The sequence below is a fragment of the Anas platyrhynchos genome, chromosome 9, assembly GCF_047663525.1.
Source record: "Anas platyrhynchos isolate ZD024472 breed Pekin duck chromosome 9, IASCAAS_PekinDuck_T2T, whole genome shotgun sequence".
Lineage (NCBI taxonomy): Eukaryota > Metazoa > Chordata > Aves > Anseriformes > Anatidae > Anas > Anas platyrhynchos.
Genome location: NC_092595.1, coordinates 12,706,842 through 12,732,104, shown reverse-complemented (window position 1 = coordinate 12,732,104; position 25,263 = coordinate 12,706,842). Strand labels below are relative to the sequence as shown.

Here is a 25,263-nt window from a genome sequence, read left to right as displayed (position 1 = left end):
TCACCACAGCGACCCCGGTTCTTTTAAATTATCGTCATCTTTATTTTCTTCACGTATGTGCAAACAGAGGAGATCGCGATGGTGGTGTTCTTAAAAATAACCCAATGTATTTGCATACATTTCCCTATGTACAGGTGAACAGCCACAAGTAGAGTTTTCTTTTGCACAGCAAAAGATCTAGAGCGTTGAGACCGGGGACAGGACCGGGGCCCAAAAAAAAAGAGGGTCTAAATTAAAAATAATAATAATAAAAAAAATCACAACAGTGCAAACCTCTCGGACACGACAGCACGATGGAGTGACTTTAATGTAGAAAACGGCGCCCCCCCGCCCCCCCCTCCCCTCGGATGTGAGATTTCTGACTGTAAACAAGGCGCAACACCTCCCTCCTCCCTCCCTCCCTCCCCGGGGAAAGCTATTCCAGGAATTTGGCAGATCTTCAAGGGCTGAGCCGGAGGTAAACAGCCCGCAGCCACCTCCCGTCCTCGGGCCGCGGCAGCCCCCGGCCCCCGGTCTCGGGACGCGGCGGCGCCGCGGGGACCCGGTGCGCTCCCGGAGGGGCCGGGGGAGCTCGGAGGGACCCGGTGCGCTACCGGAGGGGCCGGGGGGACCCGGAGGGGCCATGCACAACCGAGTGGGGGCCACGCGGTGCCGCCAGAGGGGTCCCGGTGCTCCCCGTTGAAACCACGGGCTCCGGGGGGGGCGGGGGGGACACCGTGCGCTGACTGCGGAGGGGACCCGGTGCTCCCGGGGGGGCTCGGGGACACCCCGGTGTTCCGAGGGCGGCCCGGCGGAGCCCCGCACTCCCGGCAGGGGCCGTTCGCTGCCGGGGGGGGGCCGCCGGTGCCCCGGGCCGAGCCGTGCGCCCCCGGCGCCGCCGTGCGCTCAGCCGGTCTCCGGGTCGCCGGGGGGCGGCTGCTCGGCGCCGTTGCAGGCCGGGGCGGCGCCGTCGGGGCCGTTGCTCTCCAGGGAGGACTCGCTGCCCGTGCTCTCCCCGGAGAGCAGCCGCCGGACGCGGAGGTCGGCGCGCAGCGAGCGCAGGTCGTTGCCCAGGCTGAGCTCGCCCAGGTCGCGCAGGAGCTGGCCCAGCTCCGGAGCCTCGCCGCGGCCGGCGCCGGAGCGCAGCAGCTCGCCCTCGGGCTCGCCCAGCGCCTCCAGGATGTCCTCGCAGTCCTCGCAGTGCATGGCCCGCTCCTCCTGCTCCTCGCCCAGCAGGTCCTCGGTGATGGAGCCCAGCTTGGGCGCGCTGCGGCTCCGCTCCACCGGCGGCTTGTAGCAGCACTGCCCGTTGAGCAGCTTGCGCAGCGGCACCAGGGGGATGCTCTGCTCGCCCACCAGCTGCTGCTGCTGGTGCCGCGCGTCGTCCCGCTTCTTCAGGCGCCGGAACTCGGCCAGCGCCGTGGCCGAGGTCTGGTAGAGCAGCAGAGCCATGGCCTTCGCCTTCTCGGGCTTGGAGACCAGCACGGCGTGGCAGCGCAGCATCACCGCCTTGTGCTTCAGCTCGTGGCGGTAGATCCAGGCGAAGACGCGGGGCAGGCGCGGGTCGGCCACGCAGTAGGTGACGCGGTGCAGCAGGTAGAGGTGGCCGGGCCGCCGCAGCCCCTTGTCCTCGGCGTGGGCCATGCGGATGCCCTGCGCGCTGATGGTCAGCTTCATCTTGGTGCCCTGCCGGCCGGCCTCGCTCTTGCTCCAGATCTTGCAGACGGCCAGGTCGGTGCAGCCCTCGCCCTTGGACTGGATGGTGGTGGCGTTGCCCAGGTAGAGCACGGTGTACGTGGGATCCTCGCTGGTCACGCGGAATTTCCGCCGCTTGGAGCGGAACATGCTGCCCACGCGGTGCAGGGCGCTCTCGGGGCACGCTCGAGCCAGCGAGGTGAGCGCCGAGTAGTGCACGCTCACCGCGTAGCCCTTGGCCTTGCCCTGCCGCCTCGCCTCGCCGGCGCCCAGCTCCACCTTGCTCCGCTTCCAGGGCAGCATCGCCCCAGCCCAGCCTCGGCTACACGCCGCGCCGACGGCTCGGGCCGAGGGGGCTCATGCCACGGCGGGGGCGGCCGGGCTGCCCGCCCGCCTCACATCCTCGCGGGGCCGCGGCCGGAGATATAGGGCGGCTGCCGGCGCTCCGCGGGCGCGGAGAGGGGAGGCCCCGCGCACCGAGGGCGGAGCGCCCGCTGCCCGCGGCCCGCGGAGCCGCCGCCGCCGCCGCCGCTCCGCTGCGCTCTGCGCCGCCGCCGCTGCTCTGCGGCCCCGGCCCCGGCCCCGCCACCGCCACCGCCACCGAGGGGCGGGCAGGGGGCGGTGTCAGCCCCGCCGCGCCGCCCCGCAGCGCCCCGGCCCCGCCGCCGTGCGCCCCCGCCGGGCGCCGCGCACCGGGCACCGCGCACCGGGGGGCTGCGGTGGGGGGAGACCGGCAGGTGCTGTGCGGCCCCCCCCGGTGCAGCAGGGAGAGCAGAAGCTTCCTGCAGCTCTCTGGTGGGGATGCTCGGGCACGGTCCCCTAAAAGAGAGCTTCAGAAAAGGCGGCCCCCGGCTGCTCGCCGCAGCTTCCCGCAGCGGTGTCCTGCCCTCTGCGGAGCGAGTCCCGAGCTGCTTTGTCGGGGTGTCCAGAAGCGCTGGGCAGAACGGGAGCGAGTACTTATTAATGCGGTAAAACAGGCAAAAGCGCGCTTAAATCGTCTGACAAATCGCTTACAGAGTTTGGATCAATTAGAGCTAATTGGCGGTATTATTATTGCATCGTGCCACCTAGCAGCCTGCCCGGGAACTGCAGGAAACCGCGGCGGCCGGGCCCCATTGCTCGGAGCCCAGCTGCCCGCCTGCTTCCCCTCGAAACCGGCCCCGCACCGCGGGCAGCGCTGCAGACGCGGTCCCCAGGGGCCCAGCTCGGGCTGTCGGCAGGGACCCATGACCGCATCTGTTTCCAGAGGCGCTGCTGGGTGTGTGTCTGCAACACACGGCGTTTCCTGTCTCTGGTGGGTCTAGCGCAGCACTTTTGCAGGTTTAGAAAGTCTGTCGCTGGTTCTGGGAAGGGCAGGCTTCGTTTTCTGTCCTGGGTGTAAAGCCCTGCACCCTCTGAAATGCTGCTCTGGGCTCAGCACACGTACACGGGGTGCAGGTTTCAGCGTCGCCCATCACGGAGCCCGATGGGTGCTGCAGCCGGGGAGCAGCACCCAGCGCAGCTGCCTGTGGGCCAGCCGAAAGTGCAGCTGCAGGGAAGGCGCCTTGTGGTTTAAACCCTGCCTCAGGATGGAAATTGTCTCAGCTCGGCTCCTAACTGTACTTTCTCACCGTTTGGAGTGCCAGACCATTGCAGCCTTCCATGCTTCGTTAGTGGGCCTGATTAGCATCAGGACCGTCTCTGTCTGCTTCGGTTCGGGGCCGACCCCTTGTAGCCCTGAGCTGGGGGCTGTGCTGTGGTGTTTCCAACCCAAGGCTGGGTGGTGCTGCTGCTGGGTGTCTGCACGAAGTCTGGCAGCACAGAGAGGCTCAGTTATGTCTGAGACACCAGCCCTAAGCGTGTGGATGCTCCCGTGGATGTCTGCGTTTCATTGCCGGGAGGGGAACCTGAGGTACAGCACGACAGCGGCCAGCCCTGCAGGGCCGGGACAAGCACAAGGCTCCCTGCGAGGACAGCAGGACCCGAGCTCTGCAGGGCATGCACTCCAGGGGCTTATCTACACAGCCCCGTAGCCCGGGGGGAGCCAAGCAGCCTGCTCTCTATGTTACACACCAGCAGCTACCGAGCATCACCTGCCTCTGTGTGCCCGCCCGGAGAGCTTTTCCACGGCGTGGGAAAGTCTGGCAGATACAATCTCTCCCCAGCAGCCCAGCCTTCCCCGCTCACAGCCTGAGCTGCGGCGCTGTGCCTGGCCCTTGGCAGCACTGCCCCTTCCTGCCCTGCTCCACCCTCCTCCTCCTCGCTCTGCGGGATGAGGCCCAGAGCTGCACCCCACTGCCGGCTGCGGGCTCGGGGTGTGCTGCTCATCGCCCCTGCTGGGACGTGTGCTGCCTGCCCCGCTGGTGCTTCCCGGATGGGTGACACCCTGCGGGGAGCAGCCCCAGCACCAGGGTGGTTTTTGTGCCCTGCAGCTGGAGCTGGCAGAGGTCTGCATGGCTGGGGAGGGCAGTGGGTGCTGCTTGTGCCCGAGCAGCCTGCCGATGGGGGAAAGTGGATGTGAGGAGGCCGAAATAATTCATGGGGTTGTATCGATTTTGTCAGCATGTGAACACACCCTAGATAGCAGCAGATCTCATCTTGCTGCAGCAGACAAAGTGACACAGTCAAAGCGAAACACTTCAAACCGGCATTTCAGTATTTTCCAAAACAAAGCGTTTTCGAGGCTCTGTAACTGTGATAAGCGGCGGAGCTTCAACCCTTTGTTCCCAAGTGGGACAAAGGAAGCGTTGAAATGTCAGGATTTCCCATGAAAATGAAAGCCTGAGCAGAGCCCAGGCCCCCGCAGGGCAGGACAAGTGCCGTGTCCCCTGCCGCAGTGCTGCTCCTCCAGCTCTCACCTGCTGCGTGGAGATGGGCTGGGCAGGGGGTGTCGTGAGGCACACCCCAGCTCTCAAGGAAAAAGGTAATTAATGGCCTTTAATTAACACCTCCTGCCACCCTGCGTGGGTGCCAAAGGGCATCAGCACCCCATCCTGATGGGCCAGGGCTTGGAAGGAGCGATGCCAGGAGGGCGTGAGGAGCACGGGGTGCCCACGCAGTGACAGCCCCAGGTCCCTTGGTGCACCGAGGGCTGCTGCTGGCACAGCTCGGGGTGCCGCAGCCCCGGGGCCGGGGATGTGCCTCTGGGCAGGGCAGCTGAGGCCGCGGCGGTCGCGGCACACCTCTGCCACCACAGTTGTTTTTCAGACACCGAGGGCGGGCACACCCCGCTTCCTGCGCAGGCGGCCCCGTGCTTCCTGTGCCCGCTGCTATAATTAGAGGGCAGCGGGGGGCAGAGCCCCCGGGAGGTGCTCACAGACCGTGCCAAACATCTGACCTCCTGCTGTGCCAGCAGCCAAGGGGCAGAGGTGGTGTCAGGGTGGTGTCCTCTGCCCGATGTCCCAGTGCCACGAGGGTTGCCCCTGTCCGTGTGGATGGGACCGGGGAGCCACGGGGCAGCGGGGCTGAGCCCAGGTCAAGCCAGTGCCTGGGAAGCTGGAGAAATCCCCTGCCTGCTCCGATGCACGTGGCCCTGCCTGATTAACCTTCCCCCACCCCAACAGGCAGGAAGGTGATTTTATCTTTGTGTGGCTGGTGGAATAAGCGGAGTCTGAAAAACTTGCTGGAGGGCACCAGCAGGGTTGGTGCCTTCCCAGCGCTCAGCCTGCTCCTGGAGAGGAGTGAGCTCACTCCCACAAGACCAGGCTCCCCCTTTTCCTGGTGGTCCCAGGTGCAGGATGGTTTCAGCGCGCCCTATGGCATGTCATGGTGGCCCTTCTGCCAGGCCCAGGGCTCCTCTGGCACCTCTGTCCCACCCGTGAGGACAGCCTGGTGCTGCTGCTGGCTCTGTGTGCCAGTTTGTCCCCTCCCTGGCCAGCCCTGTCCCAGCTGCTCTCCAGACTCTGGGTGAATACATGGTGCCCTCCTGCCTGGCAGGAGCCCTGCCGCTCTTCAGGCCCATCTCCCTGCCGTGCTGACACGTGTCTGACTGCAGCTGCAAACAAGGGGATTCAGGCAGATGCAATGCTGCACAGAGCAGAACTGTCCGTGTGTCCTTTCAGGGGTGCCTTGGGGGGCAGGGGGTGGTTTTTAGTGTATCTGCTTGTCAGGCTTGAGCTGGTAATACCGCTGAATCAAGCATTGTGAAACCGCATGAATAATGAATAGCCATCACATGAATATTTCAGAGACACAGTCCTGAGATCTCCCAGTGCTGCCTTAAAGGAAAATGGAGGAAAAGTTGTCCAGAAAGAACAATGTTTCCTTTAGGCAAAATGCACTGGCACTGCTGGCTTTTGAAAATGAGCTGCTGCTACTAAATAATTCTCAGGATTTGCATGAAAAACTGGAGCAATGGTTTTGCTCCAAGGCAGAAGAAGTTGGGAGGGAAGCCAGCCTTTTTGGTACTAGCAGATGATTACCCCGCAGTGGAAGGAGAGCAGACTTTGCCTTTGTCTGTCCAGGATTTTTTGTGAGCAGTCCCAGCAGCTGTGGCCGCCCTCCAGCCAGCCAGGCGCTCTGTTAACACGGAGCAGAGGAGCCTGGTGGTGCAGCCAAGCGGGGCTGTGCTGCTGGAGGTTTTGTGCCCGTCTCCTCCGTGCTGTCCCGAGCTCTCAGCCCCTAATGTATGTGCATGGGTACCCAGGCCACCTCTATGCAGCTCCTGTGTCTTCTCCTAGAAGACTTTTACTCCTTGGTAAATGTCATCTATGAGAAGCAGGTTGCCAGGTGAAGTACAACCGAAAGAAACCCATCTTGCTCAGGTAGACGCAGCACAGCGATGGGTGGGCTGGGGAACGCTGCAGTTAAAAATAGGGAATTAAGGACCTAGGCGAGACTTGGCTGTCTCTGTCACTTGGCCACCCAGTCTGCATCTCCCTCAGCACTGCTGTGTGCAGTGACCCTTGCTGATGCACCCTGCTGAAGGCCTGAGGTGGGTTTGTGGAAGGAGGCTGGATGAAAGCTGGTGAGGTGCTGAGCAGCGGGTCGTTGGCTCAGTCCTCTGCTGATGGCCCCCTGAGGCACCAGGACCACCGTGTGCCCTCCGTGTGGTGGTTTTGGGCGAAAAAACGAGGGGAAAGAGGCAGCTGAGCGGGCTGCAGGCATCCCACCGAGCCTTTCTTTCTTTGCACACAGGGACAGCCGGCGGGGCAGGGCCGCGGGGCCGGGCAGGGCACACAGAGGGGACAGCGGGGACGCAGGATGGGGACAGGGAGAGACCCTGTCAGGGACCCTGACAGGGACGGCCACGGAGCCACCGGGCGGAACCTTCCCTCCCCGGAACGGCGCAGCGGGGCCGCGGCGGAGCGGCGGCTGCGGGGAGCTCCGGTTGCCGGGGCGGCCGGTTCCGGGCGGGCCGCATGGGGAGGAAGCGGGGAGCGGGGCTCGGCCGCTGCCTGCAGCGGGGCGCGGGGCGCCGCGGGGCCGCCTCATGGGTAGGGCGGCGGGGATGGGGCCGGGGGTGTACAGAGGGGGTCGGTGCGGGCTAACGGTGCCCTCTTGTCCCGTCCCGGCAGCGGCACGCCAGCGAGGTGGGCGACGAGGCTGGCCCCGAGCAGCGGTCGGCGGTGGAGCAGAGCCCGCTGGAGGAGTTCCTGGCCACGGCCGAGCTGGCCGGCACCCGCTTCGTGGCCGGTGAGGGGCTGGAAAGGGCCTTGGGGGGAGTGTGGGGCTGTGGGGATGGGGCAGGGGGGCTGGGGTAATGGGGGCAGGCAGCAGGGGTGCTGCCAGGCACATCAGGCTCTGCGTGACCGCCTCTGTCTGTCTGTCCATCCCTCAGAGCGGCTGAACATCCAGTTTGTGTCTGCGCAGAGCCGCACCGGGCTGCTCACGGCGCAGGAGGCCCAGCACGTCCAGCAGCTGCACGAGGAGAACCGGCGGTTCCTGCGCATCCCGAGGAGGTGGGTGATGCTGGGCTGGGCGCCCGCTGAGGTGGTGGCTCCCGTGTGGGCTCTGTCAGCCTGGGGACGCTGCTTTGTCACCCCCGTGTTATGGGGGGTGCCGTGACCTGGCCTTCCACCCAGCAAACCTTTCAGACCTTTTATGCGCAGCAGACAGAGAGATGAATCTTCTGTTTTCAACGCCCTGCAAATCTCAGCTGGGGAGACCAACTGTGTGAGATATGCTGTGTGTAGGGTAATGTCCATTTCACTTTAGCTGTCGGGGTTTAAAGGGACCAAGGAAATGAGAAGTACTTAAAGCAGCAGCAAATAGTTGCCTGTACGTGTGACGTACAACCACGTCACTGTAACTGAGTGTGTGGTACCTGTGTTCTTTGTAGATGCTTGCTATAATAATATAACTGGTATAACCACTAAAACTTTTGACCATCTGCTCCAAAATGCGTTTGTTGCAGGCCATATTGGGATAGGACAACCAGTGCAGAAGACTTGAAACAAGCTGAGAGGGAAAGCTTTCTTGAATGGAGGCGACAGCTTGCCCAGTGAGTATGCACTTGCGTGTGTGTGGTGTATGGCTGTTCAGATTTGGACCCTTCCCCAGGAAGAGATGGGTTGTACTTATCCTTGTTAGACATCTAAAATTAACCTCTTCTCAGTGGCTCCTTGTACTTCTTCTAGAAGGTTGGACATCCCAGTCACAGTACAGACACACCTTTGTGGTGAGCTGCACGTAGTTCTACTGTGCGTGCACATTCTTGTACTGCTTACAGCCCAAATTCTTGCAGTGCTTACCCATAGCTGCTGTTACTCAATCTCCAAACTGTGTTATCTGCTTTATTAAAAGTACTGCATTCAGCCTTGCCCCTGTGATTCCCTAACGTTCACGACAGAGTGTGTTGTGCTCTTGACTTTGGAGTGATGAATGTGTCATCTAAGAGCAGCAGTGGTGCTGCCAGCTCTGTCTACAGCAGATTGTGCTGGTCCTGTGCTGCCTCTGCTGGCCTGGGGAGTTAGGTTGTATCACACAGCCTGCTTTGCCCTGTGCAAAGTCGCTCGGGCTCTGCTAATAGTGAGTTAAAGATTGTATAGAGCTATGTCAAGTATTGTCCTGAAATGCATTATTTTCTCAAGGTGATACTTGGTTGCATAATAACTGCTGGCATTTGGGATAACTTCCCAGGTTCGTTACTGCAGCTCTGAAATTTCACAGAAAGTCTTTTGATGAGTTTTTGCCCTTTTCATTATTTACTGTTTCCCTGTTGGTACAGTCAGGAGCCATTGTGTTCCTATTGAATCAGTGCCACTGACATGACTTTTACCTGGGTGCCTCATCTATTTGCAAAACTAGCAGAAACAGTACCTGCATTTGAGTCTGATTTTGATAGCTCTCTCTGTAACTAAAGTCTCATGGGCCTAAGGAAGAGCCCGTGGTGTGCTTTTTGCCTGATGTGCACCAAATATGATGTCTTTACTCTGTTTTACCATAGCCTTGAGGAAGAAAAAAAGTTAATTCTAACCCCATTTGAACGGAACTTGGAGTTTTGGCGTCAACTTTGGAGAGTCATTGAAAGAAGGTAAAAAATAAATAAATAAATTACTGCCTGCTTTTTAAAAGTAACATTTAATGTTTTTTCCTGAACTGAAGTTTTTGAGCCACATATCAAGTTTCTGAGCACTGGAAAAGCAATTACAGTAAGTAATGTTCTGTTATCAGCACTGAAGTGATTTTGTTTTGAAGCGATCAAAAGGTGACGTCAGGAAGAGCAGCTGATAGTGCACGCTAGCTCTCAGCATGGCAATTCTGCAGACAGTTCACTGTGAGTCTCCAGTGATTCTTCAGATGCTGCTGCTCTTGGCTTCTTCCAGTAACTCTGTGTGGGAGGCATCTTCTAAGAATGTTTCTTTGAGCTCTTATGCCAAGATTAACCCTTGCCCCTCTCTTTTAACCGCACAGTTGTATCCTGACTTCCAGGGGCGGGAGAGAAGGGAGAAAAACGAAGTAGCATTTGGAAAGAAAGAGCCTCTTGGTCTTTGGCTTCTCGTCATGCAGAGAAATTGCAGCAGTGCACAAAAGGCAGCAGCCTGTCATATCACAGAAATAGCTTTGTTTGCTCTGCAGAGCTGTAATACAATAGGAGTGCTTTTTCCTAAGTTAATCTGACTGGGGCATTTAATTTCACTAGTAATTAAGTTTGAGAATCTCTTCTGATTTTCTTAAAATTGAAAAATACTTCATCAGTGAGGTCATGGTGAGCTGATCCTTTCACAGAAGTGTCTTTGTGCTGGGTGCTACCAGGGCTTTGAGTTTGTGAGGGCTGAGTCAGGAGCATCTGCTACAGCATATCATGATGTGCCCTATGAGTGTGTGTTTTGAGACTGGAAAGTGTTATTAATGTTTTTTGGCTCTTGCAGCTCTTTATTTCAGGTAGGGTGAGCATACTGTCTTAGAACCCAATGGGAAAGTCACCCAGTCCCTTCTGTTGCCAGTTAGATTTGATTCATTGTCAGCCTTTTCTCATCACTGTTTCAAGCTAGTTCCCAGCAGTGTCATTCAATGACTTTTCTGTATCCTATCGCAGTACATGGTGTCATTTGTCTTTCAAATTGATCTCTGAATTTCTGTAAATGTGCAATACTTTGTACCCATGTGACTTATGTAATGACTTCCTTGGGGTTTCTTATTTATTTATTTTTAAGTAATTGTCTTGGGAGACTTTAAATCCCTCCGTTCAACCTGTAGTGTTCTGAAGTTGTCTGGAGCTAACAGAAATCAACAAATAGAATCATCAAACACATAAAACCAGCATCTTCTAACTAGTATTTTAAATCATGTAACTGGAGGAGTTCTAGTGGAAGATGATGTAGTTATATTTTCCCACCCTTTTGAAAGAAGAGACATGAATGCTCATATCTGAAGCCATTGCATTTAATTTGCACATAGAACTGATGAGTCTTTGTCATATATGTGGTGGCAGCCTGATGGCTGGATTTCTTAAAAGCAGACTTACAAGGCCTTTCTTACGTGGAGGAACAACATGTTTATTGAAGTGTAAGACTTCTTCCACTGTTCTATGCTTTTTGTGAAGCAAAGAGTACAAAAGAAATTTTGAAGATACCTGACAGCAAATGCTCAGTATCTTCAGGTCATTTGTTGGAGACTTGGTACATCTTCCCCCATGCAGAGGGGACAACAATGTTCTGGAATATCTTATTGTGTAGGAAAACCACCTCTTCTTCCTCTGTAGCACATTGCTGCAGTTTGGGTCTGAGAACAGATAGAGACAAAGCTATGTAACATTCTAAGTGATAGAATACTTGTAGTCTTGTTCTTGCCTGCTGAACATTTCCAAAGGTTAGATGGCAAACCATGTATACCTGCTTTCCCTTTGCTTACTGTGCAGGAGAATTAGCTGAGCAAGACAAGCAGAAGTATTGCACAGCAATGCTGCCTTGTGGCATAAATGTGGCTCTCGTAGGGCATGTGGAATGCTAAGACACTTTGTTAATTCAGTAAAGGTACATAATGAGATAATATAATTAAAACAGGTAAAATTCATTTAAAAAATGAAAGTAAGTAAAGTGCTCTTGCTTTTTTGTGGCAGTGTAAGGAGGACTATTTCATGGGGCTTCTTTTTATTTTTTGCAGCGACATTGTAGTCCAGATTGTGGATGCTCGAAACCCCCTTCTGTTTAGATGCCAAGATCTGGTAAGTAAACTACCTTCTTGACTATTTTCATTTTTATTTCTGCGAGTTTATTCATGTGATTTATTTTCTTTCAATGCATTAAGCCACATATGCTGAAGCTGTTCAGCTGTTGTGTTTAACTGGATACCTTACTATTCAAGAATTCTGGCATTACATTATTTTTCTTAAGTGCTTTTTGATATTTCACGCAAAACATAGTTGATTTAGAGACAGTTCTGCTGGTGTTATATTGCAGATATATTTCTGCTCCTGACTGTGCTCTGGAAGTGTCCACGCTTAACCATCCATTTTTATTCCATCATGCAGTGCAGTCAATGCATTCATCATTGCATTGCGTCAATGCAATATGAAATTACTCAAACGGTCGATCTTAGGAGTTCTTGCTGTGAGGTGCTGGTTAATGTCTTGCCATCAAGCTAAGCAGATAAGACATTTGCATGCATGGCCAGAAACAACCTGTATTGCAGTGGTTGCGTGCTCCCATTTGTGCCTGTGGTGTCTGCTCAACACCAGATCTATCTAGCCCAAGGGCCAGTAAGCTTAGCTACGCTCGCATGGAGCTGGATGTGACAACTTGCCTTGCTGCTTTTATATCGCCTTGTGGGAGGAGTCCAGACCAGAGTAAGAACTACATTTTTTCTCTTATTTTCTTCAGGAAAGTTATGTCAAGGAAGTCAGCAGCGACAAGGAGAACATGATCCTGATAAACAAAGCGGATTTGCTGAGTGAAGAGCAGCGGGCTGCTTGGGCACAGTTCTTTGAGAAAGAGGGTGTAAAAGTGGTGTTCTGGTCAGCTTTGGCAGAGTGCAAACGGCTATCTGGAGAAGAAAAGGTACTGTAAATGACCAGTTCGAACTGGGTGTGTGCTGGTTGCCTCTGGTAATTTGTTTTGCAGTTAAGCTTGTGATATACCTGAGCTACTTTCTAGGAAAGAAAGGCAGAGGCTTTGTCTCATGGAAGGATTTCTCTACAGACCCAATTGGCTATAAAACAGCATTTTAATAACTGATTCAGAGACAAAAATGAGGAAATTAAAATGGTGAATAAAGTGGTACACCTTTCTGTTGCTGTTCATAGAGCTTGCAATTTCAAAGTTAATGAAATGGTAAAGAATATTGAAGTAGAATGTGAATTTGTTCCTTGAACTTACTGATGAATAGCTACAGAAACAGTCCTTGTATATCTGTCTGTAAACAATACCTCAGTGAGTTGGAATCCTTTCCAAGAGGGATGCTGTGAGGTATGTGGTTATCTATACAGAGGATTTTTCTCTCCTGCTGAGTGGTGGTGTTTCTTTGAGAACCTAAAGTAACTGGGAAACCTTTCTTGCACAGTGGAACAAAATGTGTTGCTGCCTCAAGTTATATGTTATCAATAAATTCCACTTTCAGGGTTTGCTAGGTTCTTCTGTTAGAGCCATTGCCACTCAGCTATGGAATATCCATTATCTCCTTTCAAAAATATGTAGCCTGTTCAGCTGGTTCACAGTTCTTGGATAAAATGTTTTTCCAGATTGATATAAAATGTGTTGGTTCTCTTGTCTTTTTTTTTTTTTTTTTTTTTTTTTTGAAAAATAAAAAAGGTCAAAAATACTGCCCTTATGAAAAGGTCTTTATGTTTAAATGTGAACTGCTTGCAGGGAAGAAATGTAATGGTTTAGACTGAAAATGAGACAGCTAGAAATTATTGTTATATTTAGATATGAGACAGAACATTTTTGTGTTCTGGACATTTGGAATTTTTTTCATTCCTATTACTAGGAACATTTGACAAAAAAAAATATTTGCTGGGCTCTGCTGCTGCTATGTGTAAGGAAGTGAGCGTGTGCACGCTGACAATTGTGGTCCTGGAGAGAGAAACCTCTAATACCTTCACAGTGAAGCTAACAATACAATCAGGAATATTTTTTTCAGTCTCCTAAAGTGGGTTATTTTTTTCCAAATCCTTGTTAAGATCCCTAAAAAAAAAAAAAAAAAAAGTGAGACATTAGGACTGGATTGTCAGTTCTTGGGATCTGGATAATGAAAAAATATGCGATTGCACTGCAGTAAGTACAGTAAAGTACAAGACTTAGAACCACCTTTAAATTTCACCTATGAAATACTGTTCACACAGGAACTGGGTACTGAAGATGTAGCAGAGGACCTGAGTGATTCCGAGGAGGAAAGCTCCAGTCAAGAAGAAGATGACACAGTAGACAATAGTGCAGAAAGCACATCCGCAGGCAGTGCTTTGCAATACCAAGTTCTGGTTAGTGATGATGACAGTAGTGATGAATATGAAGACTGTGAAGATGATGAAGAGGATGCCTGGCAAACCTGTTCTGAAGATGAAGGTGGGGGCAAAGTAAATGGTATTGCCCCAAAGAGAGTAGAAAGAACTGATGGTACTGCAGTGCAACATGCAGTGCAGGAGCAGAGAAGGAACATCAAGAACTTCAGCCATCTGGTACAGAGAAATGAACTGCTGGAGATCTTCAAAACCATGCACAATGGACCAAGGGTGAAGGATGGGGAAGTAAATGTTGGACTGGTGAGTTGGACCTTGTGCTTAAAATGGAACTTGCTAAATCTAAGTTTTAATTCCATATACCTTCCATGGGCAATGTTCATCCTGTAACCTGGCTTTGTGTAAGGATAAAAAAACTAGCAAGCGCAAGTTACTAAGGGTTTTGTGGAAAGATTAATTCTACAGTGTTGGAACTCAGTATTCTTTGCTGCTGACCTGATTTTTCAATACTATTTATTAAAGTGTTTTTGTCAGAGCTCTGCTGGTATTCTGGAATGACCCTGCCTAATATCATTGTTACATTTCTACTTTGTTATCTAGGTGGGTTACCCTAACGTAGGCAAAAGTTCAACCATCAACACAATCCTTGGAGATAAGAAGGTGTCAGTGTCTGCTACACCAGGACGCACAAAGCACTTTCAGGTATTGTTGACAAAGAGCTTTTCTTTATTTATTTTGTTCCCTGGTAGAAGAAAACTTCCTTGTGAAATAGTTGCAGCTGTGTGGACTCTGAGAACTGTCTGCCAACCTGAACTCTGCCCACCAGCATTTAAGTTGGAGAGAGTGGGCTTGGTGTATATCATTTTGAAACTTAAGTCCTTGCTTCCAAATTCTTGTTATGCTTTGAGGATCTTTCAAGAGAGCTGCTGTGCAGTGGAATATATTTTCTCTGTCTTAATTTTATTTAGGTAGCTTGGCCCTTCTTTTTTCAACTCTGGCCTTGAGGAGAGAACCTTTGAAAACTAAGTGCTCCTCTGAGTAGCTTAAGGTCATGCTTCAAACCAACCTTCTTGTCCTCAGTCATTGCTATGAATAAGTCTAGTTATGCTTGATGTTGATCAAGTTCATAATTTTGGGTTGGCAGCTCCAGCGCTACAGTGAACGTTGTGATGTTTGTACTTCTGCAGTCTCCTCCCTATTTCAAAAGGTCCAACACCTTAAAGGTTTCTGGAGTGCTTCTCCTCTGACAGGCAGTGACGCAACAGACTGGAGAGCTGAAGATCTTGCTGCCCCCATCTGGACACCTTATTTATGATCCCTGGAAGTCTTGCTGTCTTTGACATGGGATTTTTTTAATTCACCGGCTGGGGCCAGCGGGGCAGATATCTGTTAGTAAAATTTCTGCTTATTCTCATTTGCATCTGTGTTTCATCAATGCATTTGATCTCTTGTTTCTTTTCCCTCCATGGACACTGCCTCGCCTTGGTGAACTCAATTTGTTATTTCTTGTGTAGACCCTGTATGTGGAGCCTGGCCTGTGCCTCTGTGACTGCCCTGGTCTGGTGATGCCATCTTTCATCTCCACCAAAGCAGAGATGATTTGTTCTGGAATTCTGCCTATAGACCAGATGAGGGACCATGTCCCCCCCATTTCTTTAATATCCTTTGCATGGGATTTGTGAGGGTGGCTGCAAGTGTTGGATATGGAATATGGGATGTAGCATGTTCCAGCCCTGCTAGGCGTTTGTGTGGTCATGCATTGAGAGCATATTGGATAAAACAGCCCTGCTGGGTTTGTTGTTCCCTGCCTCATTTTTGGTTTATCCTGTTAGCAGACTTGCATTATTTTTTGACAAAAAAAAATATGTTTTTTTGCATTGTGACAAAGTCCATAACCATTTCTAACATGCACTTGGAGTGACATAGGCAAGATTACTCGTGTAGCTGAAAAGCACAAGGTGGTTTCCTTCACTAGCTTACGTTTGCCAGCATATCCCAAGAAACATTTTGGAAACAACCTATGGAATAAGTATCATAAGGCCAAGGGAAGATGAGGATCCAGATCGAAAGCCAACAGCTGAAGAGCTGCTAACAGCATACGGATGTAAGTGATGATACCTTTAAAACCTTTACTTTGTGCCTGCTCCTGAATGTGGCGGCAGGAGAACAGCTGTAGTGTTTTTATTGAGCAGGTTCATGAAATGACCTGCCAGTCTGTGTAGTATGCTGCGGTATCCTTGAAGCTACCAGTTGTTCTGTGGCACTCTCATCCTTATTGATACCTCCCATCAACTGTGGCTTGAATTAAGCTGTGAAGAATGCAGTGAAGGTTCATCTTCCTTGTCTGATTCTTTGATGCAGTTTATCTTTGGTTTTAAAAAGAAATTAAAAAAAAAACACACAGATTTTCTGGTGGTAGGGAGATGTCAGCTCACATAATTCCTTTTAGGTTAGGATGCTTCTGCATTTCTTCTGCAGTCAGCGAAATTCTCCTTTACTTCATGCTTTCCCCAACAGAAACCTCTTTCTGAGGGAGTGTGTTGTGTTTGTTTGTTTATCTGTTTTTGTTTTTCGAGGAAGAATACAAACGTGCAGTTAGGCAGACAAGAAGGATGTGTTAATTCTCTCGTACTGACATGGAATGTACTTCTGATTTGTCTTCCAGATATGAGAGGCTTTATGACAGCCCATGGACAGCCAGACCAGCCAAGATCAGCTAGATACGTGTTAAAAGACTACGTCAATGTAAGTTCTTTCTGCATCTGTGTTTTCCTTCCTGATAAGAGGTGAACTGAAGGTTTCACTCCAGCATGAAGAATAACAATAAAGTGAATTCTCTTTCTTTGGATAAAATCGCTGTACATTAAAATAGTCCTTAAATCACACTATTTTAATGTTTTAAATAAATGGAATCATGATCTCTTTAAAAGAGGGAGCAGGTATTCTGGAAATGAAACCATTTTGTTTAGTTGGGTCAATATTTGGCACAAAGGACTGCAGTTCTGAGTGTTGTAGTACTGCATGCTTCTACAGCACCTCTCAGCAACATATCACTGAGTATTTCTTATTAGGATATTCCAGTACTCCTCTGAGAGTTTCATACTGCATTGCTTAAAGCTGAATGTTGCAGCTGAGAGTGATGCGTTCAAGTGGGACAGTGCTTTAACTTAAAAGTTGAACCAGGGGTTTGCCTGGAAAGAGAGACCAGGTGTACTGATAGTCTGCCAGTGTGAGGCCCTGAACTTCTGGGGGCCCTTCTTAGCTCTGGAGTTGTTCTTTTTCCTCTCTGGGGGTCTCTCTGACTTTTTTGATAACAACTCAACACCACTGTTTTCACAGGGGAAGCTGTTATATTGCCATCCACCTCCTGGCATTGACCCAAACGATTTTCAGCACCAGCATAAAAGATGCCCAGACAGCAGAACTGTCCAGGCCAGCAGACAGGCGAAGCCTGAGAAGAATACCAAAGCAAAACAAATTGAAAATGTGGTGGACAAAACATTTTTCCACCAGGTAATTCCAGGGGAAATTTCAAAGGAATTTTTTACAGCAGCACTGGTGTGTCATAATTACTGGAAAAAACAGCTTTGAGGGTGGAGGGCTGCTGGGTTAAGTTAATGGTGTTAGAAGCTATGAGATCCACACCTAATTTCTACCCAAGAGCTCTGTGTTCTTTTTATTATCTCATAAGTCACTGGGAATGTCTTAGGTGACTGAAAGATAAGCTAATAAGGAGCACATAAGTTGATTTTAAAGTGTCAGCAGGGTGACCCTTGTCATTATGAGCCTAACATCAATCTTGAGCAAACAGGAGAATGACTGGGAAGAAAGACAAAGGAAAGAGGTGGTATGACACAGCAACCAACCAGGAGCGTGGTTTTGGACTAACAGGTCCTTCAAACTAACTTTTCTTTCTTGAGATCATGTATTTAGAGGGAGATGTAATAACCATCTTTAAGACAAGTTTAGTACTGTGAGGTTATTTTGATTCAGAACTTAAAATCAGAAAGAAATAATAGAACATAGAAACTGATTTGAAATCGAGTTGAGAAGTCTTGAAGTGGAAAATGAGAATTTCTCTGAATGTACATGCTTCTTGTTAGGTCCCACAGGGATCTGTTCTGCACCTACACTACTGAAAAAAAATATTAATGACTTGTAGTGAAATGTCAAATGCATGACTGATGAAGTCTGCACACCTGACAGAGATCAGAATGGAGTGTTTAGCAGTGAAGTAAATGTGTCACAGTGTGATCCATTCAGCTTGAGTAGCTGGGTATGAACAGTATTTGTTTCAGCACAGCTAAAGATAGTCATGCATTTTGAAACCAAGAACTCAGACCCTTTTCAGAAACAGCAAGCTGTTTCAGAAAGCTATGACCTGAAAAGAATTTTTGGGATTACCAGACTCTTCCTCTGGCTGCCCAAAGTGCTGGCACGTCTGGCTGTGAGCCCCAGCAGTGCTACCCACGCTCCAGACTCCAGCAAGTTATTTTAGGTTCTGGCTTTCACAGACGCCAGATTTGTTTGCAGAGACAATGTGTTGTGTGCAAAGCAGAGACTGTGAGAATCAGTCCTAGCGCCACAGCTAATGTCTGTCGAAGTTCAATGTCTTGTAAACACTCTGCCTCTGCTTGCAGCAGTGAGCACTGAGGGCCTGGCCTGGCTCAGTGAGGCATGGCTGCAGGCAGAACTGGGAACTACTGGCAGACTTTACTCAGCTGCACAGCTTGACCTTTCCTGCAGCTCTGGAGCTGGGGCCTGAGCAGGTCTTGTAGAGTTTGAACTTGCCTGTGTCTGGTTTTATTAACATATCACAGTTCCTTGTGATTAAATATCTTCTCATCTGGTCACTATGTCTTCCTTTCCAGGAGAATGTTCGTGCCCTGATGAAAGGAGCCCGGGCTACAATGGGGTACCGGCCTGGCAGTGGCCTTGTGTCTGTGCCTACAGCCAATTCTGGGAATGTGGTGGGAAAGCCCTGGAAAAAACACGGGAACAGGAACAAGAAGGAGAAAGTTCGCAGGCTCACTAAGCATCTAGAGGCTTAGCCGTGCCACTACTATCTGGCTTTCCCAAGGCAGGGTCTGCACTGTCCTGCAGGCACGAACTAAGTGGGCATCACTGGCTCACCTGCAAGCTCTGTGCTCTGGTTGGCCTTGATAAGAATGGGCTCTGATACTCGGAGCTCATCTTTTCTGCGAATAAAAGAGACCTGGCCATTCGTGTTATCTGGAAGTCAGCCCAGACATTTGACTGCTGCTGAGAAGTCCTTTCAGTGGTAGAAGATAGGTGCAGAAGTGCTTTTTCCTTCCACAAAGGATGTATTTTATAACTCTTGGGATCAAAGCTAGCCCTGTAAAACTTGACTAAAATCTTTAAACAGTTGAATCTTAATGAGTGATGTTTATTACACTGTGAGACACTATTGTTCATCCTCTGTTTTTGTAAGCTTATTTGTTGATTTGACAAAATACTTCAGTGTGTTGAAAAATTTCTTTAAAAGAACCTTTATTGCCTTCTTCCTTTTCTGCTCAGTGAGCCCTGTTCTGTGAAATCCTGCACTGAAACCACTTCCTATCTCCCAACCTAAGGCAGAGCAGAGCACGGAATGCCATGCGAGGAAAATGCTGCTTTTGTGTCCTTCACACTGAGCTGGTATCAGTTGTGTTCTGTGTGACTTCCCACTGGTATTTTAAAACATCAGTTCCACATGGCTGGCAAAAAAAAAAAAAAGGTGCTTATTTGTCCTAAAACACGTTTAGGATTTTACTTCACATGTTGTTATGTTCTGTCTTGCTGTTCTGCTATACATGGGTCTTGTCTCAGAAATGTCGTAACAGGTCTTAGTGCACACATTAGCATTTGATCCTAAAAAAACTGCTTACTTGGGGTCAGATGTGCGATTTACTTGGTTGCCCTGCTGAGAAAATGTTTGTGTACGTGGTCACTGCTTTTCGTTTCTAGTCCAGCATGGGAAGTAATGATAGGACTGGGAACACAAAGTCAGTTTCTGTTTTGCTTTTAGGTGGTGAAGCGCAGTGACAGATGTGGACGCGGGTCTCTGATACTAAAAAGAGAATGCTGTCCTGTAATTTTGTACTTTCCAGGCCTTAAGTGTGGATGGAAATATGAAAACAATTGCTGAGGAGAGCCACAGCAGATGTGGGGCATGCAAGCAACTGCTGTGGCCTTTGGGACCCTTTGTTGCTTGTCCTGTACAATTTTGCTGCGCTGTGCATACAGAGGGTCCCCTGACAGCAGCTTCTGTTTCCCCGAGTCACCTTGGCTCCTGTTTTCCCTTGAGTCCCTGCTCTGAAGTTTTTAATGGAATCATTGGAGGGGAAGATATTTCACTGCCACATGTAGAAGTCAAGCATAATTACACGGAACAAATACGGTCAGTGGTATTTTGAGTCAATGTCCCATAAAGGAAACTGGCTTCTCAGAAGAGGCTATTTTGTCTGGCTGGCCTGGAGAAGATGCTTTTTGCCTTTGTTTCCTGAAGAGAATGTGCCTCAGCCAAACCGGTCACTTACCAGACTTCCCCACCCTCCTCACGGGGATGTTTTGTGTTTTTGTTCCTACCACTATGCTAGGGACCTCATTGCTCAGAAACACCTCTTTTTGTTTTGTCTGAAGCTATTTCTCGTCAGAATACCTGCCAAACTGAATTTGGGGTACCCTCTATGTTTTTTTTTTATTTTTTTTCCTTTCAAAGCATTTTGAATTCTTAGTTGATGTTGCATCCACCAGAACTGGAGATTGGACCAGATGATCTTTCAAAGTCCCTTCCAATCCCTAGCATTCTGTGATTCTGTGAATTTGCGATACCATTCTCATCCTTTTCCTGCCACGTGGGTAGGGCTAGGTCTCTTGTGAGCCTCCTTGGTGGGCAGGCCCTTCCAAAACCTGCTGCTTTGGACAATTCTGCTTGTTGCTCACAGAAACCCTTGGCCATGAGACTTGCTGAACCCCTGTGCTGTTTCCATGAGTGAATGGAGGACAGTGTAAATACGACTGAGTAAGTAATGTTTGCTCAAGTTCATTACGTGCAGACTGCTGCTTGTGCTAAAATGCTATTGCCTCTATAGAAGAAGGACCATTTAAAAAAAAAAAAAAGTTCTGGGCCCAAAAGCCTATTAATATTTATGCTGCTATTGAACAGTGGGCAAACTAAATAATAGGCAAGGACCGTGGTTAAATTAATGCCTTAATGCTTTCCTGTGGTGGTTTGGTCTGTTGCTGAACCGCATCCGCCCTGCCCTACCCTTGGTGGGGAATGCCAGGCTGGCCGTGTTGACAGCTCAGCACAGCAGCCACCAGCAGCTGTGAGGCGTGAGGCAATGCAGAGGCTGCTCTGCTGTCATGAGCCTGCACAAAGGAGACATTGTGCTTCCCTGCAGCCACCTGCTGAGCGAGCCCTTCTCTGCTTCTCTTTCTGCAGGAGTCGAGTTGCTTTCTGCGGGAGTCAAGTTTCCATCTCTGAGTGCTGCTTTCTTAGGGCACCTTGTGCGTGTAGAGGGAGCGTGTGGGCTGTGACCAGCTCCAGGCTGTTTGCTGGGGTCTGCAGCACCTTCAGCCTCCCTGAGAGGCCTTGCTCTGCAGCACGAGCAACTCATTTTCCTGGCCAATATTAACTGTGGCACTGATACCCAGAGAGATGATTTGTTGACCTGACTGGGGAGCACGGCTGCATGTCCTGGGGCTCCGGCTGCTGGATGCCCTCCTGCTGCAGCTCCCCAACTGGCCAGGTTTGGTGTATGAAGACCTTGCAGTACACAGCAGGGGATGCGTAAGCTGTACTTCCAGCTTTACAGAGCCAGCACTGCACAAAAAAATGATCCTCCAGCACCCTGTGGAGCTGCCACCCTGCACGCCACACCATGTGGCTGATCAGGCCAGAGGCCAGGGTTTCTGTGGCTGTTTCCTGAGGGCTCAGCACTGGGATGTGGGAGATGACAGCTTTGGCCCCAGGAGGACCCTGGTGAGGGGCTGTCTTGCTCTCAGCTTTACAGTCCTGCCCTGGGCTTGCCCGAGGGAAGGACACAGCTCCTCAGTGTCAGTGCTGGCAGCTCTGCCTGCTGGGGAAGGGCTGCCCGCACAGGTGAGCTGGCCCCAGGCTGAGATGGTCCTATGGTCACTGGCGCTGCCTGCTCCAAAAATACTTCTGATTTCTCCGGAGGAGGCTGAAATCCCCCTTTCCTGCCGTTAGGGGACGGCCTTGCCCAGCTGGAGGAAAAACAGCCCTGGGGACGGTCCCAGCACAGTGTGCTTGCTCCTTTGCCAGGTAGGGGCTCCTGCAAAGCTGGTCTGGGGGCTCCACACGTCCCTGTGAGGAGCAGCCTTGTGCTGTCACCCTGCTGTGTGATGGCTCAAGTGAGCCAGTGAAGAGAAGAGGGAAGCTGGAAGCCCCTGCAGAGCAGCCCTTAGCTGTGTGCCACCCAGTTGTCCTGGCAGCCTCAGGGGACAGGAGCCTGCCTGCAGGAGTGGCAGCAGCACCAGGCCCTTGGACTCTGGGTTGGGCCAAGGACATCCTTGTCTGGGCTCTGGGGACAGCTCTCTGTGTCCCCAGCACGGATCGTGCTCAGGAAATCCTGCTGTGCAGCTCCCAGGCAAAACGGATTCTCCCTCTGTTGAAACACTCCAAGTTTCCCTCAGCCAGCACTTTCTGGGCTCCTCAGCCCTTCTGTCATGTCGCAGGGTGGGGAGGGAGTGCATGAGCAAAACAGAAACCCGAAGTTGTTCTGCTTTGAGCTCTGCATTGCTCCCGAGAAATGGCAGGTTCTAGTTTCAGATGCAGCTGGTTCCCCTTTCTGGGGGGAGGTGGCTCAGTCCCGCAGAGCCCTCCTCACGTGTGGCCGGCTCCTTCCCTTCCCAGCAGGGCTTCGGAGATGTGGCTGTGCCCTGCAGCTGGCCCAGCCCTGCTCCTCAGCCCTGCTCCTCAGCCTCTCCCACTCAGCAGCAGCTTGGGGCTGTGCTGGGGCACCTTCAGCCAGCCCGCAGCCCCTCCGAGATGGCAAACTTCTCTCCCTGGGGTGACTTTGTGCCTTAAAGCCTGCGTGGTGCAGAGCAGAGGAAGCTGCAGAAATGGGGGAACCCCCAGAAGGATGGGGAGGAAGCAGCCAGTTCGCCTGCACAGCACTGGACACATGCAAGTGCCTCGGGCCACGCGTGTGCTGGTGAAGCCGCAGCTGCAGTGTGTGGGATCCCTGGGGCCCCGCAGCCCACGCTGACGTAGCTGTGACACATCAAGCACTGCTTTGTCCCCAGCCTTGGCTTTGAAATCCAGGGGCTGTGCCCTGCTGTGCCAGGCGGGGAGGCGGTGGGCCTGCTGGTGCTGGGCCTGAGCTCTCTGTGTCGGAGCCGCAGGGGGATCCTGGCTGGGGACGTGGGGACCTGTGTGGCTGCTGCTCTGCTCCTCTGTGTCACATCGCTCTGCTGTCCCCAGGTGTAGGGCACAGCTGGGGCCTGTCTCAGGCAAGGGGAAACTGCTATCAGGGTGAGGACGGCGCCCCAGGGTGGGCAGACCCTGCCCGGTCTGCCTGCAGCGGCAGGAGACTTGCAGAGCTCGTGCTGATAAGGGGACTTTGCGTTCACATTTCCAAAGGCCCACGCTGAATTGCTGAGTGGCAAGGCTCAGAAATCCAGACGCTAGACAATGGAGAGGCTGGAACCATGAAGGAAAGGAAATTCTTCTGCTGTATTGCCTTTCCTATGGCGATAAGATAACACCAAGTGAAACAGGAGCCCGTGTGGCAGGCTGTGGGGTGGGCACCGCAGCTGATCCCTGGAGGATATCTGCACAGGACGGGGCCTCCAGAGCAGGCAGCGGTGCCCGTGGTCGGTTTTGGAGCAGGAGGTGACTTAGGCTGCCCCACTCCTGCCCCACCACACTGGCCCAGCCATGTCCTTGGGCTGTGTACGGCTGCAGAGGGGCTGTAAGGGACAGGACTGCACACCGAGCAGGGAGCAGGGCTGTCCACAGCACCCAGAGGTGTGTGGGCCGTGAGATGGGGAGCAAGGACACGGGGTTGTGTGGTGTATGAATGAGAAGTGACCAGAAAGGCAAGAACCGCGGAGTGGGAGCCTCTCTCAAAAAGGGGATGTGATGGGGCTGGTGCTGTCAGGGCATCAGGGGAAAGGCGAGGACGAGTGCCAGTGCCGTGCCTCAGAGCGCAGGGACACAGAGGTCTGATATGAAACCGGCCAGAGGAACACTCAGAGATGGCCCAAATTAGCTGCGGAAATCATTGTGGGATATTTTGGGCAGCGAAACTTGGATGAGTGATGAGGGGAGCTCAAGGAGACAGGCCAGGGCTGCCACCTTTGCTCGGGAAGTCCCCAGGCTGCAGCCGCCAGGACGGGAGGGTGGGTGGCAGGAGGTCACCGTGCTGCTGGCTCTGCTTTGTCCACACAGGTCCTGCTCCAGACGCTGCTTGGCCCAGGCTCACCAGGATGAGGTGGATCCCCGACCTGCCCCATTGCCTGCTTTTGTGTCCCATTGTTAATAAAACAGGTGGCAGGGCCAGGTCACCTCTCGTGGGTGGTCCCGGGGGCTGCGGGCCATGTCCGCAGGCAGCACTGCCCCACGGGACCTGACAGTGCTCGGGCAAGAAGTGGCTCTTCTTCATGCACAGCCCATGCCCTGAACTGCTTCTTACCAAGCTGGTAAGGAGGATTACGGCCGTCACCAGGTGTTCTGTAGGCAAAGTGATGGAGATGAGCCACAAGGAGGGATTTCAGCTGTGCTGTCCGTACAGGGAGGTTCATGAGGAGCTGGTGGCTGGGTGGCTGTGATGCTTGCAGCGCCTGGTGTTCTGCCCCTTCGTCCTTCCTTGGGACCCAGGACACAGCAGCAGAGCAGAAAAGGGCACAAAGCACATGACAACAGGTAGGTATTGCATGGCAGTGCGGTGTGGCTGGTTTGCTGTCACCTGTGACCCTTTCTACAAGCTCCCTGGAGCCCTCAGTGACTGCTTCTCCTTCCAGATCTGCTTCAGCTGGGATACTTGAGGGATTCCAGCACCTCTGATGGGGATGAGCCCCAACAGCTGTGGTCACTCAGGAGGGAGAGGAGCTCTCCCTGCCTGCTGAGGCTGTGCTGATCCCAGCCTACCCCAAGCACTACTGCCAGGCTGGCCATGCAACATCCACAGTGGCATGAGTGCCTGAAGGATGTGTTTGTTTGCAGGCAGCCAGCCCAGTCTTTGTGCTGTTAGTGCTCTGGGGCAGGTGGACATCCCATGTGGGACATCACCAGGGGCTTGTGCTGGCTGTCTGGGAGCACAGCCACCACAGCTGCCTTTCAGGTCTTCTGCCTCTATCTGGACCTGCTCGAGAGGCTCTTTGCTCCCTCCTGGTTACTCCTCACAGCAGCAGTGCTGGTGGTGGAGAGGCACCAGGAGCAGCCCCTGTTCCCTGCAGGGATGGGCTGTGATGGGCCCACAGGCTGCTCTCGGGCTGCCTGGGGCTGGGACCAGCACCCACCTGGGCCCAGTGGGTGCTTTGGGGCCTGGGCACTCCCTGGGGCTGGGCAGAGCATCCCAGGACAGCCGCTGTGTCCCCTGGGCCACCGCGGAGGAGAAGCCTTTGGTGTGCTCTGGGGCTGCCCCTTGCCGAGCTGCAGCATTGTTGGGCAGGATCTGAGCAGCCATTGTGCAGGGTGAAACAAGCCCTTCCTATTGTGTCAAAGGCTCGCGGGGTGGCCCTGCTTCCAGCTGCCGGCCAGCACGGCCCTGCCAGGGCCCGCCGATAACAATCTCCTCTTGCAA

At 52.3% G+C, this 25,263-nt stretch overlaps 2 protein-coding genes across 3 annotated transcripts; one reads left to right on the top strand and one right to left on the bottom strand.

The window, feature by feature from the left end:
• Positions 1 to 18: 18 nt before the first annotated feature.
• On the bottom strand, positions 19 to 2,265 carry FAM43A (family with sequence similarity 43 member A). The gene has a single exon (XM_027464420.3). It carries the CDS (start codon positions 1,975 to 1,977, stop codon positions 886 to 888), a length of 1,092 nt encoding a protein of 363 aa, XP_027320221.1. The 5' UTR covers positions 1,978 to 2,265; the 3' UTR covers positions 19 to 885.
• Positions 2,266 to 6,840: 4,575 nt separating this feature from the next.
• Positions 6,841 to 18,997, top strand: LSG1 (large 60S subunit nuclear export GTPase 1). 2 transcript variants are annotated; one of them, XM_072042330.1, is made up of 14 exons: positions 6,841 to 6,981; positions 7,170 to 7,287; positions 7,433 to 7,553; positions 8,009 to 8,095; positions 9,041 to 9,127; positions 11,200 to 11,260; positions 11,916 to 12,092; positions 13,376 to 13,792; positions 14,090 to 14,191; positions 15,004 to 15,147; positions 15,470 to 15,593; positions 16,155 to 16,234; positions 16,829 to 17,002; positions 18,361 to 18,997. In XM_072042330.1, exons 1-14 carry the CDS (start codon positions 6,856 to 6,858, stop codon positions 18,538 to 18,540), a joined length of 1,998 nt encoding a protein of 665 aa, XP_071898431.1. In that variant the 5' UTR covers positions 6,841 to 6,855; the 3' UTR covers positions 18,541 to 18,997. The 2 variants fall into 2 exon arrangements, with proteins under 2 accessions (XP_071898431.1, XP_027320214.3); XM_027464413.3 differs by having other exon boundaries at positions 6,952 to 7,088.
• The last annotated feature ends 6,266 nt before the right edge of the window (positions 18,998 to 25,263 follow it).